At 32.4% G+C, this 21,889-nt stretch overlaps 1 protein-coding gene across 1 annotated transcript; it reads right to left on the bottom strand.

Moving 5' to 3' along the window:
* Nucleotides 1-667: 667 nt before the first annotated feature.
* LOC133795233 (cytochrome P450 87A3-like) lies at nt 668-5,976 on the bottom strand. The gene is made up of 10 exons (XM_062232688.1): nt 5,771-5,976; nt 4,884-5,214; nt 4,621-4,770; nt 4,234-4,482; nt 3,058-3,156; nt 2,813-2,891; nt 2,293-2,399; nt 2,063-2,190; nt 1,746-1,835; nt 668-839 (listed from the first exon to the last, which is right to left on the bottom strand). The coding sequence occupies exons 1-10, from the start codon at nt 5,971-5,973 to the stop codon at nt 668-670; spliced, it is 1,608 nt and encodes a 535-aa protein (XP_062088672.1). The 5' UTR covers nt 5,974-5,976.
* Nucleotides 5,977-21,889: the final 15,913 nt, after the last annotated feature.

The following is a 21,889-nucleotide window of genomic DNA, read 5'->3' on the forward strand; positions in this document are numbered from 1 at the left end:
TATTAAATAATTTTATTTGGAAGACATTGTAGACTTTTAATGTCTCCCGTTAGGGAAGACATGATAGTTGGAGTAATTGTAAGTGTATATCTCACATCTCACATTGGGAAGGTGTCCAACACGTGAACTATCAACGTCTTCCATTGAGAGAGGTGAGATGTCTCACACCTCTCTATTGGGGAGACGTTGTAGGTTATATAAATATTAAAAAAAATATTAGGTTATTAGCTTCCGTTTTATACGGAAAAAACAACCACCAAAACTAAAAAAATTACCCATTATATTAAATACCACAATTTCACAGTTTGCACATTCACAACTTTTTCATTAATTGCTTTTTTTGGAATATCATATTTCATTAGTTACTAAAACCAGTTTTTTTTATTGTATTATTTACATTTTATAATAATATAATTATTTTTAGTACTATCCAATGAAATCTGATCAATTATAAAACACCAAAATTTTAGATTTTTAAACCAATTTGAATCATGTATATACATACTCAACTGAAATTTCATATACATGACCAATATTAAATTGCATAAACAGTACCCAAAACATAAATCAAATTCTCATAAAAATCAATAGGCAAAAAAACAATGAGAACCGATTACAAAAAAACTAATTTCAAAATATAAAACAATGAATACCCAAAAGAAGTAAGTTATTGGGTGTTCCTCAAATGCTCCATCGTCGCCATCATACAACCACCATGCCTCACCACGAGTCCTCCACAACCCATTCTCCGACTACTGTCGAAAACCATGGCTGCGAAAAGCCTTCCCCGCAGCCTTCCTTTGCTTCGAACCTCCCCAACACCGTGACACCTCTCTTTGCTGCACCATATTTTGGGGTAGATTAAAAAAACGATTTATGGGGGTAGAGAGAACGATTGAGGGGAGTTTTTTTTAGTGGTTAAAACTTGATGAAAGAGGAGAAGAAAGAAAGAATGGGGCGGGGACTAGCTGCGGTTGGGTTTAGGAAGTGAACGAGAAAGAGATGGTGAGAGAAATGTGATAAAAAAAAATTTTAAGAGAATATATAAAAAAGAGATTTAGGGATATATATGAAAGGTATAATAATAATAATAATAATAATGTGTAGTCTGGAGAAAAAAGTGGATGTGATAATGGTTTTAGATTATTATTATATTAATAAATTGTAATACTATCATGGGAGAGAGAAATGGGAATGATCTAGTATAGTTTGATAATAACAATAAGAAATTAAAGGCAATAATGTGTGACAGAGGATATATATTATATATAAAATATATCACGGCTCCCTATGGGAGCGTGAGAAGTCTATGAAGTCTCTCATTGGTAGACGTACATTTTAAGTCCAAAATTTTCACTCTCCAATTTCTAACGTCTTCTCATATTTTTAATGACTTATCATTATAGTCATAAACAAAAATCATTAAATGTCAAAATTATTGTAGTGTTCACAACATAACATAATTATTAGTAAACTTATTCATGCATGTTCTCTCAAACACACAAATATTTTATATTTATATGTATATACATATATAACATTTTACTAAGATGCTGATGATTTTCAAATCCACACATATCCACTTGATGCCAAATGAAGTATAAACAGGACCTAATTAATAAACTTATTCATGTTCTCACGCAAACATACATTACATAATATTTTACAAATTAATGTTGATGAAATTAAAAGCCACATTTCCACTTGATGCTCGATAATTATATAATATTTATGATGGTTATCACTTGTGCTTTTCTGAGATCTTGATGTGTAATCCATTAGGAAACATCAAACCAGGTTTTCGGACGATTTCTCCTCCTTTGATTATAGTCCACCTGAAAATTAGTTGTCAATTATTACACATAAATGCATGTTAATCGTTGTTCAAATATACAAATATATTATATAAATTAGCTCAATATTCTCTATTATTTATGATACAGATCCGACGGGCCTGATTAATTAATTTTTTCACCAACCTAATATCCGAATGATTAATTTGTAAAGAATGCATGGCTAGTTTAAGGTGAAATACAATAGAGTTAAGTGAACTATTATGTACCTGTATCTTGAAACCAATTGAAAAATGAAAATAGCCATTTCCAGCTTTGCGAAATCAGCTCCCACACAAAGCCTGGCACCGCCACCAAAGGCCATGAAAGTCTTGGATCCTGTGTGTAATTCTTTTCCCTGTGTGTGTGTGTTTACAATAAACATTAATTGATTAATTATATAAGAAAATTTAATTAAAAAAAATTAATGTATAAACATATATAAAATCATTATAATTACCTGCCATCGCCAGGGATTAAATTTAAGAGGGTCTTTATAAATATTGTCACTCAAATGAGCCACTGATGGAACAACCATAACTAACCAATTTGCCGGAATTGTATATCCTGTTATAACTTTTACACAGTTCGAATAATCAATATCCCTCTCAATGAATTTAATATACATAATCTTTTATATAAATTGATCATAACAACCTAATTGTTACATATAAATGTATCGGTGGGGATGTTTTACTGATATTACTACACGTTTCTAAATCTAATTAATATTACAGAGAGAAGAGAATTTTGTATATAACGTATGCAAATATATGTGAGATTCTTAGTTTAGCTTTAGCATATGGATTATTACAGAATCACTATATTTAATAAATAAATTCTTACTGCCTGTAATGAGTACACGACAATAATATATATTTATTGGTGAGTAATTTGTCATCTTCTTTTTATTTATGGAGGAAGAAATGATTTTATTTCTGATATGATCACAGAATAGAAATCTGATTCTGAAGACTTGCCTTTTATCTGAACATCATTCACAACTTTTCTAAAGATTCCTGGCACAATATTTGCAAGCCGGACTACTTCATTGATAACCTGTCCAATATTATTATGTACATGTATATATACGTGCAGATGAATAACCCAGAAATGAAGCTATGAATTAGCCAGAATCACTGGATGCTTTAAATAAAGTAATATATAATATGTTTTTTCTTGTAGTGAATCAAATATATATACATAATATATAAACTAAACTCACCATATGAGTAAAAGTCATTGCTTTGTATTCTTCCCATGTGATCTCGGAGTTTTCATGAAAATCACAGCCCCGACTTTTAATTATTGTCTCGTACTCTTTCTGCAAAGAATAATTATATTATAGGGCCTATTATTAATAAGTTACTGTTTCTATTTTAAGTCGGCCTCTTAACGAAGCACAGCAGAAATAAATTAGAAAGGCTGAAACCTGAGAACAAAACAAGCAGGGTGATCTTTATTGTTTAAGAAAATCTGGCGCATTCCTACTTTTAAACACATATGTATATTAATATAAATTTATATATTATAAAATATGATTAGATATTTATTAATTATACTAATATAAATTTAAATGTTTTAAAATATTATTATTATAATAATACATAATACAAAATATTTAATAATTATATCAATACAAATTCAAATATTATAATAATATATAATATATAATTATTAACTTATTTTATAAAACTAACTTTTTTGCTAAAATAAATATTTACTAATTATATTAATATAAATTCACATAATGTTATAAAATATTATTATTACAATGATATATAATACATAATAAATATGTAATATATAAGTGACATGCGTGTATAAATAATATAACTATATAACTAAATAAGAAATTAGAATAACATTTATTTCTATTAAGAATAAAGAAAAAATTCTTCAATCATTAAAATGTGATTTGAATAATATTATGAATGTTTTGTACCTTAAATATGCTAGTTCTAAAATGTTATCATGTTTTTTTATAAAAGAAAAACCTATAATCAATGTTTTGGTTTAACTCTTTTTAATATATGTTATATCATTCTTTTATATTTATATATATATAATATTTTTTATTTATTTAAAAAATATATGATAATCATAAAAATTTAATAAAAATAATTAATAAATTTTCTAAATAAAATTAAGCTTGCAAAATGGGAGACAAAATAAAACAAAAATTTAGATATAAGAGAAATAAAATAGAGACATAAAGACGAGAAATAAAATAAACTAAATTTTAGTGATGAATGATGAAGAAAAAAAAGGTTAAAAGATGGGAGAAAAAAATAGAGCAAATATTGTTGAGGTTAGCTAGAAAAAAATAAAAAAGTGATGTGATCTGGGGAGACAAAAAAAGTAGTGGGAGAAAAAGAAGAAGAAGAAGAAGAAAATATACCGTTAGTTGAGCTAGCACTTGAGGATGATCAGAAATCATTTTAATGGCTAATGTAATTGTTGATGAAGCGGTCTCAAAAGAAGCAAAGAGAATCAAAAAAATCATGTCTACAGCAATTGCTTCATTTAGGAATTTGTCATCTTTCTCCATTTCTTCAAGTAAATGGTCCAAGTAATCACCCTTAATTGTCTTTGAAGCTTTCCTTTCGTTTATAATATCTTTTATTGCTTTAATGACATTATTTCGTCCCTGTGATGATCATGATTTAAAACCCACATATATATATAGCTTATTAAATAATTGAAAAAAAAAGGAAAAAAATAAAACAGTATGTCACCTAAAATACATGATATATTCAAACATATATATATATATTTATATAAGCACCTGTATACATGTATGAAAAGCAGTTCCTGGGATGTTTAATGGAAAAGATATTAGGCCATCCATGAATGAGTTGAAGTTCTCTTTCAATTTCTTTCCCTCCTTCATTTCTTCATAACTTAGGAGCTTCTTAACAATAAATTCAAATACCATCTGCCAATAATATTTCATAACCAAATATACATATAAATTTATTTATCATTTTTGACAAGATATGTATATATTTAATATTAAATAATAATAGTAAAAAAATATAATGTATATACGTTTGAGGCTCCTTCTTTTACGTCCACGATGCCCCCATGATTAACCCATGTAAGGATATGGCTGCGAGTGCATTGACCCATCTCAAGAATAAGACGTTCCTTCAAGTTCTGAGGGCTAAGAAGGTGTAAAATCAAGTTCTTAAGGTACTTGTGAAATGTTCCTTGATAAGCTAGCAAGCTTTGATTTTCTCCAACAATCTTGTTGAAAGTCTCCAAGTACCAAATCTTGAAAGACTTTCCTTCTTGTTGAAATATTTGGTAATTGAATTCATGGTCAGTCGACACGATTACTTTCTGCCCAACAATGCTAGTGCGAAATAACGATCCATATCTGAGATAATTAAAATAATTTTGTATTAATTAGTAATTAATCTCTTGATAAACATTCAATATGTTTCATTTTTTATTATGTATATAATATTTTTTATTAAATGATTGTACTGATCATCATCATCAGTGTAGTATAATTTACCTTAGTGTGTTGTTTTTATTTTCAGCATCTCTATAAATTATATATAACTTTTTATATATATATATATAACAGTGTGCATAATAGTTATAGCAAGCATCTCACTTATTTTTTAAAAATTCTAGAATAATTTAGGTGCTGAAATTAGAGTTCGAATAATCTATTTTACACGAGTATAAAAAAAAATCAAGTACGAGTGCAAATGACTCTTTGACTCTGATTTTGGCACTATGTATAAATTATTTCGAATTTTTCAAAAACTAGTAAGATACCCAATACAACCACAATATACACCGTAATATAAAAAATTTAGGTTACAATTTCTCTGTGGGTCAAAATAAAAATGTCCCAATAGGATAAAAAATAATACCTCTACCAAATAATTTTCCTATGTATATTTTTGAATAACAACACTTACCTTGTCATTCTAGTTTTGATGAATGGTGGGATGTCATAGGTAGTGGTTGGATAAAAGAAGTGGAGGGTCTCTCCAATAAGAGGCAAGCCCATTGAACCAGGCGGTAGCTTTCCTTTGCACTTTGGGTTCTGCCATCTGTACAACCAATGACTTATCATTATAGCAACCAAAGCTCCCATGCACAAACCAACTACATCCCACATTTTGATTAACTCGATAATCAACCTCACTTGATGAGTCTAGAAGACAATAGCTAGGCTAATACAGCTGTGTATAAATTTGAGAGAAAGCGGGGTGAGATTATGTATATTTATAGCTATTATTTGTTAATTGACTATATATCATTATTACTACGTACCAGCTATTCGGGAATTCATATAGAAGAGAATAATTTGTATGAGTTTGTTTTGTTTTTAATGATTATAAACCTGAATACATATCTACAGTTAAAAAACAATTAGTCTTGTTTTTGAGAATGATGTAGTTAGTGAATCACGCCTCGGAATATTAATATTGGACAATACTTATATTGCATGTACGAAAAAAACAATGAAGAATTTAGGAACAAGAAGAGATAATAAGACAGTAGTTGCCGTCTCATAATATAGTAACTGCACTGCACGGTATAGTATATTAACAATAAAACAAAAGCAATTCCTCAAAGAAATAACGAACTGTTTTTTTTGTTTTTATAATAAACTAATGTTCTAGTGTAGTATAAAAAACCCAAAAAACAAATAAAGAGAAAACCCCCAGCTAAGTACTACGTACTTTGAAGTTTTCCTACCAGATCGATATCTAAAGTCACAGATACTGCTCTATACAATTTCGCCTAGAACTTACCATAATAATAATAAAAGAAAGTACTCTGTCGTAGTTTGTTCATATATTGGCCTCGATAATCAAATTAGAATTGAAGTAATATTTATCAACAGAAATGATGGTTAATTAATTGTTTATATAATTAATCTAGATTGCAAATACAATTCGTATTATAAAAATTGAACTCTATTGCGAATCAAATAATTGGGGATAATGGCGGAAAAAATACCAAATATTTTCACTTACGAAATAAACAAAAAAAATTCTATGGCCTCGACCAACTGCATCCCAGGCCACGGTCAGCGCCCGATTCTGGAAAATTCAGCTTTAAATTTTAAACTTCAAATGTATTTCCAAAGGGCTATAAAATAAGATAGAGTTAAATTTTAGAATAATTTTGGACAATAAATTTTAGAGTCTATAGCAGCAGAGGAGAAGAAAAGACATCATGATTAACATCTACATTCTTCAATCTAGTTTTTTTTCTTCTCTAAAACTTCTCTATTTTCAATTCATGTTTATGTTTATGATCATGGAGTAGTTTTCTTTTTGGTTAATGGCTATTTCAAAACCCTAGACATGAAATCTTGAATGCATTGATGAATTTTATTCATTCTATTCCCTTATATTAAATTTCTTCTATCTTTCTATTTAAATGTTTTGAATCTTGTAAGATCTTATTTATATGACCACTAATTAGGGTTTTGCGTTGTTCTATTGTTTTGCGTTGTTATATTGTTATCTTAGGATTTCTATTCACCTAGTAGTCTAGGATTCTAAGTAGAGTGATAAATTGCAATTAAATATTGTGACGGGTATGTTAATTGTAATGAAAAATAGAACCTAGGTTAAATGAATTATATGTTTAATGAATTTGTTGCCTAGATTAACTTGTTTCCATTGAATGTAATGTTTTTTCCTAGGTTAAATAGATCGCACACTTAGTGGATTTATTGCTTGGTAAAAAAAAATTAATTAAGAACGCTTAGTTTTCATTAATTATAATAGGAAAACTAATATAATTGACTGCTTAATTATTATTTGCAGAGTTAATAGTTTAATTGGGAATAGATAATATTATTTGTCATTGTTGACCGATTCATCGTTGACGATGGAAAATAATTATTATCTACTTCTTTAAATTGTATTATCCTTAGTTCTTTAATTATTCTATTGTATGCTATTAATTTTTAAAACTAAATCTCCTGTTTAATTTTTGTTTTTCTTATTTTGAATAATAATTTGAATTGTAATTTTCGTGGGTTCAATCTATAAATAATTAAATTTGGTATGTCATACCATACGTATCATGCCTTATCAATTATCATGTAATATGATGAAAGATATATGTGGCCACAAATTTTGACACATAATCATATTTGTCTCAAATAATATCTAGCCAGAAAACATACTAAATAAAAAAGGGAATTAATTTGGATGCTAGCTTGGCAACATGTTACTTATCTTATATTTCAATGATATCCAATAATAAATTATTGTGATTCACTATCTTCCTAGTACTGGTGAGTAAAAAGAGGTACTGTGACCGTTCTAATAACTAGATATTGTTGTCTTGTTATATATATACTATTGCATATGTATGCCGATTTATAAGTTTAAAAAATTAATAAAATTAAATTGATGTAACAAATCATTTCTTAATCATGACTTGATGACCAATTTCAGGATATGAATGTACGTATATATATTATGATATGTAAGAAAAAAGAATTTTTTTTTTTTCTTAAAGGCCTTATGGCATGTTTTGTTTAAGGTGATATGGAATCATATAAGTTCTGATCGAATAGTACTGCTTACTTATAGATTAATTTATTTTGCATTTTTTTAAGGGAATAGTTTGCCATTTTTGGTAATTTCTTAATAAATGAAGAAAGAAGGGGAAATAACATTTTTTTTAAATTATTATTATTATTATTTTATTTTGTATCTCATGAATGTAGTTAATTAATTATCTCTTTTAAGATATTGGCGGAGTTTTTTGTTCCGTCAATACTTAGAAGGAACTGCAGATAGATACTAGCTAGCTATATATATAGCTTGGTCTCGTAAGTTTAGCTTGGGTGAATGTCTTTATTTATCGTATCAAGTAAAACTTATTTATTGACATAATAAAATTACAAATTCCTCAGAAACTAAACTAATTGGTATATTTTGTAAAATTGTGGCAAATTAAGAACATTTTGAACTTCGAGGACCTAAATGCAAAAGTTTTATAATATAGGGGGACTTTTTTTTAATGAAAATAGTAGACTTTCATTGAGAAATAACTCCAACAGGAGACAAAAGATTACAACCTGGAAGACCAACTGGCCTCATCATTTAAAACATTCCTAGGAACAGACACACCTGAATGGTGAATACTATTACGAGCACAATAATTAAACTGCCTAGGATTAGGAGTAAACAATAAAACTACTCATGCATGAAATCAAATAAACCACAAGAAGTAATATAACTAGTTTCGACCACAACAAAATAAATCCTAAGATAGGCTTGAGGAGAAAGGAATGCCTCATTGTATTGAAATATAAATATAACTTAATAATTAAACTTCACAATTTATTTTATTTTTTGATTTTTTGAGATGTAAGCCATTTGGAAATATCAAGCCAGTCCACCTACTAATTTTTGTAACTTAAAACTATATCAATATACATTAATATATAATATTTGTTATACTAATTTTTTATCAATTTGTTTGAATTTGTCAATCAATAATCATTTTTGTTTTATCTACCTGTGATTTGAAACCAAATGATGAATAAATATGGCCATTTGTAATTTTGCAAAGTCAGCTCCTACACAGTCTCACACCCCCACCAAAAGCCATAAAAGTCTTAGATCCTGCATGCAGCTCCTTTTCTTATATTTTGCTTTTATTTTATGGTAATTTGATCATAGTCGAATACACAAAAAGTATAATTAATTAATGAGGCTTCGGGAGCTTGTAAAGTATAAAAAATATATATACAAAACAAATTAAAAAAATATACTTTTTAAATAATAGAGAAATTATAGTAAATGACCCAAAACAATGGCATCAAGAAGTTAATTTCCTCATTTTTAAAGTTATAGAGAAATATCATTTTACATTGTTGATTACCTAAATTGTCATTTTCTATAAAAAAAAATTTAATTATTTAGGAGCGTATGACTTTAATATAGCAGTATACGGATATTAGTTTTGTTTAATTAGTTTCTATTTTAAAGTTATATTGATTTTTTAAGTTTTTTATGGGTTATTGGTATATTATTTTCCAATTAGTATATATGTTTTTTGTGGTACGATATATCATTTTTTTTTATATTTGGTTTCTATCTTATTATACATAATGGTAGTATATAATTTTGTATCATGGTATATACATTTTAATGGTAGTATATAATTTTGTTAGCATAGTATATACATTTTTTAGTAATAATTTTATAAATTTTGTTGGTATATTATTTTTCAACTTAGTATATGTATTTGTGGTATGTTATATCATTCAACAATAAATAAAAAAATAAAAAAAATCAAAATAACTTTAAAATAAAAATTAATTAAACAAAATTAATATACATACACTGTAATATTAAAATATTTATAATAAAATAGTAATTTGCTAAATGCCATATTGGGTAATATGTAATAATAAAAGAGACATTTGCTGTATAAATACTCAATGTTTTACACTTGTTACAATTAAATATATAATATTTTATTTTTATAGCAAAAATACTCAATGTTCAATATATGTTAAAGATAAATACCTGATCATTTTTCCTTACGACAAAAATATCTAAAGTTTTTAAAACATTACTTTTTTCAATACTTTTTATGTTGGAGTTGTTAAGTGTTGACTCACCAGATATGTATTACTTTGTAATTTATGTATTTTTGTTATCAAAATATGTATTTTTTAAATTTGTGTTAATTTAGAATGTCTTTTCAATTCATTTGTCTAATTTAAAATTTATTTTTTTTAAATAAATATTAAATAGACCAATTACAGAGTGACAAATGTCTGCTTAGTCAATATGCATAACAGTTGAGGTACTGGCAAAAGTAATGTTTTAGCAATTTTAGGTATTTTTGCTGCAAATAAAAAAAATTAAGTATTTATCTTTAACATATATTGAACATTGAATATTTTTGCTGTAAAAATAAAAAAATTAGGTATTTAATTATAACTAAAATATTGGGTATTTATGCCCGAAATACCCCATAATAAAAAGGTTGTTAGACTATTTTACTACAAAATTAAAAATATAAACATTTAGTTACTTTCACATAATCATTTTGCACTAAACCCCATATATATACATTTTTTAATGATAAAATTAATAATAAAATATTTATTATCTTCTTTATTTATTCATAGGTTTCACGTGTCTTGGCACGTGTCTGAGCTAGTACTATGTATATATATATACTAGGTAAAAGTTTTGAAATTACTTGTTATTTATAGAATTTACTAAATTTGTGTTATTGTACATAAATTTTAAATAAATAAATAATATTATAAATAAAAAATAATATAAATATATTAAATAAAAAATTAAACTAAAATATTATTTATGATTTTTTTTTAAATATATATAATACGACACTTTTTTTAAATATAAATGATAATTTTTTAATAAAAATTAAGATTATGTATTATATATTATTATTATTATAATAATGATATTTTATAATATTTAAATTTATATTAAGATAAGTATTAAAATAATAATAATAATAATATTTTATAATATTTGAATTTATATTAATATAATTAGTAAAAAATTAGAATTATATATTATTATCATAATAATATTTTATAGCATTTAAATTTATATTAATATAAGTAATAAATATTTAGCCTTGTATTATATATTATTATAATAATGATATTTTATAATATTTAAATTTGAATTTATATTAATATAATTATTATATATGTAATCATATATTAAATATTATAATAATAATAATATTTTATAATATTTAAATTTATATTAATATAATTAATAAATATTTAATTTTAGTTAGTTTTACAAGTATATTTCGTTAAATATTTAAAATATTCTATTAAATTTAACAAAACAAGCTGCTAAAACCAAGTATTTATGTTATATACACACTTTTTATATAGAAGAGATATGCTGACTTGATGTGCTTATGGTCCAAAATAGTCTTATTTTAATTAATTAATATTTCAATTTATTTTACAAATTTGAATTGATGTAAAATAAAATGTCTCTTCTATATAATAAATGTGTAAATAACATAAATTATTGGTTTTAATGAATTTAAATTTTTTTTTTTTTTTCGTTAACTTTAACGGAATATTTTTATATTTAATAAAATATTCTTATATTTAACAGTAGATTGTAAACATGATTTAAACTTAAATAAAATTAAATAAATGAATAATTAAACAAATTAAAATATGATATTTTTGAGATATTTTACAATGATAATTATTTAAAAATAATAAAACCATATATTTTATAACTTAAATAAAATTTAATTAAACTTAAACTTAATATTATATTAACATATAATATATAATATTTTGTTGTCATTACCAAATTAAAAAACTAGAACAAACATAAACTTAAATAACAAAAAATTAATTAAAATATGATATTTTATGATAATTTAAATAATTAAATCATATTTATTTAAAAATAATAAATGTATACATATCATTTTTTTATCTTATAAATTTGTATGATATTTTGTTTTTTTATCAAGTGATTGGAGTCTTTTTTCTCCATCAAGGGACATTGTAAGATACATTAGAAACTAAAAATAGTGGATGCATGTATACTACTATCTACACTATGACTTTTTCTATATTTTTATTTTATTTCTATTATTAATTTCCTTTTAAATATAATTGTATTTTATATATATGTCATGTAGCCATGTAAATATATCTATTCTATATAATAAGTGTGTAGATAACAGAAATTCTTGGTTTTAACGGTTTTTTATTTTTTTAATGTTAACTTTAACGGAATATTCTTATATTTAACTGAATATTCTTATATTTAACGGTAGTTTGTAAACACTTAAACTTAAATAAAATTAAATTAAATTAAAAATTTTTAAAATTAAAATCTGATATTTTTTAGATATTTTACAATGATAAATATTTAAAAATAATAAAATCATACGTTATATAACTTAAATAAAACTCATTTATTAGAATAATATCATATTAAACATATAATATAATCCATTGTCAATTAACAACAAATTATTTTTTTTAAAAAAAACTAGCAAGAAACTTAAATTTTTGTCACTCTCAAATTTAGAAACTAGAGCAAACATAAACTTAAACAAAAATAAATAAATTATTTAATTAAAATAGGATATTTATTTAAAATTTATATGACATTAATATAAATTTAATAAAAATAATTAATAACTCTATAAATAAAATTAAGCAAACGTGCATATTACATGTTACTTATATCTAGTATATATATATATCTATGTCAACGTTTTGTTTAAATGTCATAAATGTAGAGATTATTGATATAAATATTTATATATATTATAGAACTATAATTCATTCTATTATATATCTATATATATATTTAAAAAATAGTGAACCAATTTTTATTAAAATTATAGACAATATTTATGACTTTAAAACTATACAAATATACATTTCACGTTGTTTCTACCTAGTAATTATATAATATTTTTAGGATAATTTTACTGTAGGTTCATTTTCTATTTTTGGTATTTGAAAAAATTATAACTCAATTATTTTTTCATGACAGTTTATATTATAGTTATAGTAGACATTCCACTAACTTTCAGAAAATTTTGAATAATTTACCGTGTCTAAATTAGAGTTTAAACAAACTGTTTTCCACGTATATAAAAAAACTTAGTCATGCGTGTAATTGACTGTTTGAACTCTGATTTGGGCACTGTAAATTATTCAGAATTTTCCAAAAATTGAACGGATGACTGCTATAACTATAATATACACAGTCATGAAAAAAATGGATTATAATTTTTTCAAATAGCAGAAATAGAAAATGCCCCTACTGTAGTGGCATTTTCTATGCCCCTGCCAAAGAATTATCCAATATTATATATTAGTATATATTGTAAATATTAAAATATGTAGGAGTATTGTTGATATTTAGAGAAAATATTTCAAATGAATAAAATATATATTATATATAATTTAAAATAATATAGAGAAATAAATAGAGTAAATGATCGGTGATTTTAATAGTGGTGATGATTCTCAAGAAAGTATATTGTGAAAATGAATAAAATTATTCTTATTAACCATGAATAATAGTGTTACAATGACGTACATGTATAAATAGGAAAGTAACAACTATCCTAACCATATTAGTATCTAATTTAACAGTAAGTGTAACTAATTAAGGAACAAGTAGACTAACTAATCAGTTATAACCGAAAGTTGTTAGCTCTTAACAATTATTACATAAAAATCTCATGAAATTAAAATTAGTAGTACTTTTCAACTTGGCCAACTTAGTGAGAATGTCGTCGCGGTGCAAGTGAATTACGGTGCCACATATGCCTCCTCCATCTCTTCTCTCTACCAGACCTAACCAAAGGACTGTTGGAAATGGTGATGATGGTAGTTTGGTTTAGAGGTAACGGAAATGAACTATAGCTGGTTTATTAATTAATCTTTAAATATTGATTAGTTGTCTCAAAAGAATTAGAGCACCTCAATTATTTTTTAGTCCATCTTGGTAAAATGGAAATCCAATAATTGTAAAGACTTGATTTTTTATTTATATATTAAATATTTTTTTAAGAAAGGTGGTCCCACTAAGTAAATGAGACTAAATCTCTTTGTTTTTTTTTTTGTTTCTTCTTCCCTTCCTCCACTACTCTCTCTCTCTCTCTCTCTCTCTTCCCTTTCTCTTTCTCTTCTCTTCTTTTTCTCTCCTCTCCACAGCAACACACCACCACACAGACCCAACTATCAATAACCATCATTTTTGACACGCGGTGGCTCATTGGATTCGCCTTGCTCCGACGACCTCAACTAACAAACAGCGCCACCCAACTCGCTGTCAACTGTTTGGAATAGTCAGTCAAAGTTTTGGTCCGTCAACTTTGACTATGTTTTCCAGCCAACTCTGACCACCTCTCGACGAGTGGTTAGTACCTTTGGAACTAGTGTGAAGAGAGGAACAAAACCCACTAAGCCATTTCGGTCAACTCACAATTTTTCTCTGGTGAGATTTTGGGTATCTCCGCCACTTTCCAACAACTTTCTGACGAGTCTGAGCACTTTTTGGACCGATGGTTGACTTGAACGTGATCTACTCGCTGATGTGGTCATATTGATATGTGTCATGCTTACCTTCATCTACGTTTACGATACACTGCTCATTGCCGCCACCAACCACTCCTGTGCACCACTTGGGTAAGGTTCCGGAACTTGAAATTTTAAATATGGTCATATTATATGTCGTTGGACACGATTTTGAATAAGGAATGCAATGATGATAATCGTTTGCTCATTTGATGCACGTAGGAAAAACGTAATATTAAAAATTGGACTAAATCACTTTAGGATCATCGTTAAGCTTAGGAGCGTGGCTTTGGGTTCGGATTTGTTACACCCAGCTTTCGAATTGTGATCTCGAAAGCTGGATTCGTCAAGAATGGGCTTGTAATTTCTGGAACACGTGTCCGCCACCTAGGCACCGAACCTACAAAGCAGGGGCAACCTCGAAGATGGTAGCCTCGAAATCCTCACAAGCTCGAAAGGCAGACATCGAAGTACGTCTGTTCTCGGATGACCTCGGATTAGGGGTTCCGAGCCTGACATAAGTATGAGCTCGAAGCCACATGATCTCGGGGAAAATGCTACAGCTCGAAAGTCATTAAGAGACCTGGGTGGGCACGGCACTGATGATGTAGATTGATAACTTTGAATATCTTAGTGAGTCATTTTGGAGAGACGCGGTCTACATTCATTGTTGTAAATCCCCTATAATAAAGGGGTATTTATTATTCAGTTATACGCCCCCTGATCTTCAGGGGACGTTTCCTTGTATATAGGAGTTACAGGCTTTTAATGCCATTAAATTTATTTACATATACAGAATAACTTCCCGAAATGTGTGGGATAGTATTCTGAAATCTCCTCTATAAATAGAGAAGTCATGCACCATTGTAAAGGACAGAAATTTGGTGATCTTGAGAGAAACTCTGGAGAATTCATTCTTGAAGAATTTCCAGAAATCATCTTAAGTTCTAATAACAAAGACTCGTGGACTAGGCAGAGTTAACTGCTAAACCACGTAAAAAAGCATGTTCTTCTTATTGTATTTTTCTGGCCATAACCATTTATTGTTTTCGTGCTCTTTATTCACTGTTGACGAAAAACGGCGTCAACAGTTTGGTGCTTTCATTGAGAGCCTTAAGCATTCAGTCCCTGAATAAGTTATGGCCACTAACGATCAGAATGTTCCTGAAGAAAATTATCCGAGACCCCCTGGGAAACAGCCAATGGTAAACCCGGATGCTGAAGAGAGAAGTGAATCCTCTGATTCTCGGGGACCACCCGCACCACCAAGGGATGAGGATATGTATTACAATCCTAAATGGTACGTTCCCATTGTGGAACTTGAAAATCGGCAACTGAAACAGCAGTTGGCAGAAGCCAACAAGCGGAATGAGGAGTTAGCAAGGATAGCCGCAGAGGCGCAGGCGGCTCAGCCCCCGCCTTCGCGTGAAAACCAAGCTCCTCCTCCGAGGGACGTGCATGTTCCTCCCCGCAGGCCTCGTGGGCGTCCACAAAAGAATGCTGCCACAAGAAGGCTGGAACAACCTTCGGCACCAGCAGATCCATCCGCTCCCTCGAGACCCCAGAGAAGTACCCGAGCTAGGGCCCCTGTTAATCCACCTGCGGGAACTGAGAACAACCAAGCCCTTGCAGAGGCTCGGACTCAAGTCCCTGGGAACACATAGAATGCAACCAACCCATCTCGGGCAAACTCCGGACCGTCCAGGCCGCGAAATGGGTGGCAGCCACCGTCACCCATACGGTTCCCTCCATCGCCTATAAGATATCCTTCACCTCCCCACAGGAATGCTCAACCAGTTCGAGATGAAGACGAAAGACGTGCGGGGAGGAGACAAGGGAACAGGGAAGCTTTCCGGGAGCGGAGAGGCGCCCTATCTGAAAAAAGTCAAACGTCCCGGTCTCGCACGGCAGAAATGAGGCGGCACGAAAAAGACCCATCTCGAAATAATCATGCGAAAAGTCTTACTAGTGACGACTCTGGAGATACCAGATCAGTCAATATGCCTGATCGAGGTCGGAAGAATACTGGGAGCCACAGGAATCGCTCCGACCTGCTGGAACATTTGAATCAGAATCGGGGTAATGTTAACCCGACAAACCAGGACCTGAGGGATCGCTTAAATAGGCGTAAAGACCCCATGCGAAGGCGCGAACCTGGAATTGTGAGACAACCAATTCCAGAAAAGACCCCTCGCGGACCCGGTCCAGGAAAGAATTGATCAATTAGAAATGGCCTTCAGACTCTTGAAAAATGAGCAAGTTCAGGGTCGATATGAAGACTCTGATGAAGAGCTTGAACCGTTTGCTCCCCTTATTTCTAATACTCCATTTCCCCAAGGATTTCGGATCCCTCACGTCCCAGCGTTTGAGGGAAATTTCGATCCGTACAGCCATTTGAGTACATTCAATACCATAATGAGAGCAAGTAACGTGGGTTACGAGCTCAGATGCATGTTATTTCCAACATCGTTGACAGGACCAGCCAAAAGCTGGTTCGAAAAATATAGAAGACACTCAATAACTTCTTGGGATCAGCTGTCTAAAGACTTCAAGAAGCAGTTCAAAGCCATGATGGGGGTTAGACCAGAGGCATAAACTCTGACTAACGTTCGGCAGCAGCCAAGTGAGACATTGAAAAGTTACCTTACAAGGTTTAACTTGGAAGTTGCCCGAGCTCGAAATGTGGATGACAGCGGTCATCTAATGGCTGTCCAAGCTGGAGTAATGCCAGGAAGTGCTCTCTGGGACGACATGCAAAGAAAATCGGTGAGGTCCCTAACTGAGTTTAACAAATGAGCAAAGAGGTTTGTCAATGTAGAGGAAGCGAGGTCGACACTTAATGTGACTTCCCAGCCCGTAACTACAACAATAAACGTAAACTCTGCCTCAACCTCGACGGACCCACCAGCTTCAAAGCCCGCTGTAGAAAACCCTTCCAAGAGAAAAAAGAACGAAGGGAGTAACCCCGAGGCCGAGGGAGGAAAGAAAAAGAAGGGGGAGAGATATTTCTCTGTGTACACCGAGCTCAACGAGTCTCGGGAGAACATATTCCTGGCTAATGAAAACCAGGTCCCCTTCAGACGTCCAGACCCAATGAGAAATCAGAAGTCCAAGAGGGACTCCAACAAATATTGTCGATTTCACAGAGACACCGGGCATACTACTGATGGATGTCGACAACTGAAAGATGAGATCGAAGGATTGATCTCGAGAGGTTATTTCAGACAATATGTCAAAAACCAGAATGCTAATCAGATGTCTACGAGCCAGAGGGCAGCCGCGCCAGAGCCCACACAAAACAACAATTCCTGAGCAAGGGAAGAAGATAGGCCCCCGCCGATCGATGGAGAAGACGTGATAACCATCTCGGGAGGGCCTCATCTCGCGGGAGTGGGCAGAAATGCCCAAAAGAGATATGTGAACGAGCTAAAACCCAGGGACGGGTCTCCTTATGAACCCAAACCTAGAGCTCCTAAAAATCAAAAGATAGAGTCTCAGCTAATAACCTTTACTGAGGACGACGCGTCCCATGTTCAGTTTCCTCACCATGATCCACTGGTCATCACTCTCCAGCTGGCAAATAAGAGAGTTCACCGGGTTCTCATAGACAATGGGAGCTCAGTTAACATTCTCTATAAGGCAACCCTAGAGAGAATGGGACTCACTCTTCACGACCTGAAAGCATGTGCGACAACACTGTACGGCTTTTCAGGAGAAGGGACCGTTTGCATGGGATCCATCGAACTGCCCGTAACCTTGGGAGACTACCCAGTCTCAACAACCAAGATGATGGAGTCTGTGGTAGTAGACCTACCTTCGGCGTACAACGTGCTGCTCGGGAGACCCGCCCTGGTTGGGCTGGGGGCAGTCTCGTCCGTAAGGCATCTGGCCATTAAGTTCCCGACCCCTAGTGGCGTCGGGACGTTGAAGGGAGATCAGTTAGCTGGAAGAGAATGCTACAGCATTTCCTTAAGAGGAAAGAAACAGACGAGCGCACAAGCACTCGTCATTGTTCAGAATAAAGACAGGACGGTCTTGGAGATTGATGAAGAAATCGATCCAAGGGTTGAGGAGAAGGTTGACCTCGAACCCTTAGAAGAGCTCGAAGAGTCCGATCCCTCGAAAAAAGGTAAAGGTTGGAAAACACCTCCAAGAAGAAACCAAATAGCAACTAATTTGCTTTTTGAAGAGAAACCAGGATGTCTTCGCATGGTCACATTCGGACATGGTAGGAATAAGTCCGAACATAGCAAGCCACGCGCTAAACATTGATAAAAGCTTCCCTCCGAAGCCACAAAAGCGAAAACAGTTGGATGACGACAGGAAGAAAGAACTGAAGGAGGAGGTCGACAGGTTAAAAGCAAACCGATTCATTAGGGATGCTTTTTACCCTGACTGGGTAGCCAATCCGGTGTTGGTCCCAAAACCTAATGGGACGTGGCGAACCTGTATTGACTATTCGGACCTCAACAAAGCTTGCCCTAATGACTGTTTTCCCTTACCAAGGATTGACCAGCTCGTGGATGCCACGGCAGGGCATGGACTGATGTCATTCATGGATGCCTATTCTGGATATAACTAGATTCCCATGCATGCCCCCGACCAGGAACATACGAGCTTCATAACGGACAAGGGGCTATACTGTTATAATGTCATGCCATTCGGGCTCAAAAATGTTGGGATCACATACCAGCGGCTCGTGAATATGATGTTTTCAGAACAGATAGGGAACAACATGGAAGTTTATGTTGATGACATGCTTGTTAAGTCTCAGCTTAACAATAACCATGTTGATGACCTCGAAGAGTGCTTTGGCGTGCTCCGGAAGTATAACATGAAACTAAATCCTCAGAAGTGCTCCTTCGGGGTATCATCAGGAAAATTCCTGGGTTTCATTGTAAACGCTCGTGGAATATAAGCTAACCCAGACAAGATCCAGACCCTGATCGACATGCCCTCACCTCGAAGACACAAAGATGTCCAAAGCTTGACCGACAGGATGGCGGCACTAAGTAGGTTTATTTCGAAATCTACAGACAGTTGCCTTCCGTTTTTCAACCTTTTGAGGGGAGGCAAGAAATTTGAATGGACGGAAGAGTGCGAACTGGCCTTCTAGGAGCTCAAGAAGCACCTCGCAGAGCCTCCCATCTTATCAAAGCATGTCACGGGCGAAGTACTATACTTGTATCTTGCCACTACCAAGCATGCAATAAGTGCAGTGCTCGTGCGAGAAGAAGACAAAGTACAAAGGCCCGTATATTACATCAGCAAGAGATTACTGGGGGCAGAGTCGAGATACCCCTTGATGGAAAAGCTAGTTCTTAGCTTAATTCATTCGTCTCGAAAACTTTGACCCTACTTCCAAGCACACCCCATCCATGTATTGACTGATCAACCACTTAGGCAAGTCTTGTCTAAACCGGAGGCTTCGGGTCGACTTCTTAAATGGGCGGTTGAACTCGGACAATTCGAGATCACCTACCACCCGAGGACGACCATTAGGGTACAGGCATTGGCACACTTTTATAGTGGAGTGTACTGGCATGACCAATGATGAAGTTTTAACCCCGGCCCATGAGCTGTGGAAACTTTACGTCGATGGGTCATCTAATGAAAATGGATTGGGGGCAGGGGTCATTTTGATTACTCCCGCAGGGAGTAGATTTCATTCTGCCTTAAGATTCGACTTCAATGCATCGAATAACAAGGCCGAATACGAGGCTTTACTGACGGGACTTCGTATAGCCAAAGAGCTCAAAGCTAAAGCAATACATTGCTACAGCAACTCCCAGCCTGTGGTTAATCAAATCTTCAGAGAATACTAGGCTCGTGGCACAAAAATGGTAGCTTACTTAGAGAAGGCAAAAACCGCATTGGAACATTTCGAGTTTTAAGCGATCGAACAGGTTCCCCGAGAGAAAAACTCAAATGCAGATGCCTTAGCTCGGCTCGCTACTTCTGCCGAGAATGATGAGCTAAACGTTGTGCCCATAGAACACCTCTCGGCACCTAGCATTAACGAGCCGGAGGAGGAAGACGTGTGTATGATTGAGTCCGAACCTACCTGGATGACCCCGATAGTCGAATATCTCGAGACCGGAATCCTTCCAAAAGATCGGAACCAGGCTCGAAAGTTAATGTATCAATTTCCCCGTTACACCATTTTGGATGGAAAGCTGTATAGAATGGGGTATTCCATGCCATTACTTCGGTGCGTGACTCCACCCGAAGCCAAGAAGATCATTGAAGAAATTCATGAAGGGTTCTGTGGAGACCATACCAGGGGGCATAGCCTGTCCAAGAAAATCATACGCCAAGGATATTTCTGGCCTACTATTAAATCGGATTCTTTCGAGTACGTAAAGAAGTGCGATAAATGCCAGAGGTTTGCCACGATTCCTCGAGCTCCACCATCCGAGATGACCATGATGACTTCCCCATGGCCCTTTGCGGTATGGGAATCGACCTCATAGGCTCTCTCCTAACTGGCTAGGGTGGTGTGAAGTATGTTGTAGTCGCCGTAGATTACTTCACAAAGTGGACAGAGGCTGAACCGTTAGCAACAATAACTTCCAAAAAGGTCCTTGACTTCGTGGTAAAAAACATCATGTGCCGATATGGGGTGCCGAGGAAAATTGTATCTGACAACGGAACCCAGTTCGATAGCGACTTGTTCACCAACTTTTGCGAGAAGAATGGAATAATAAAGAGTTTTTCGTCAGTAGCTCATCCTCAGGCGAATGGCCAGGTCGAAGCTGTAAACAAAACTCTCAAGAGTTCGCTAAAGAAAAAGTTGGAGGAAGCAAAGGGACGATGGCCCGAAGAATTGCCCCAAGTCCTATGGGGATATAGGACATACCCCGTTCTCTCTAGCATACGGTTGCGAAGCTATGTTGCCTATCGAGGTCGAAATTCCTACAATTCGAACTCACATTTATGACCAAAGCTCGAACCACACTCAGCTCGAAGAAACCTT

Source organism: Humulus lupulus, chromosome 8 (assembly GCF_963169125.1).
Source record: "Humulus lupulus chromosome 8, drHumLupu1.1, whole genome shotgun sequence".
Classification (NCBI taxonomy): Eukaryota; Viridiplantae; Streptophyta; class Magnoliopsida; order Rosales; family Cannabaceae; genus Humulus; species Humulus lupulus.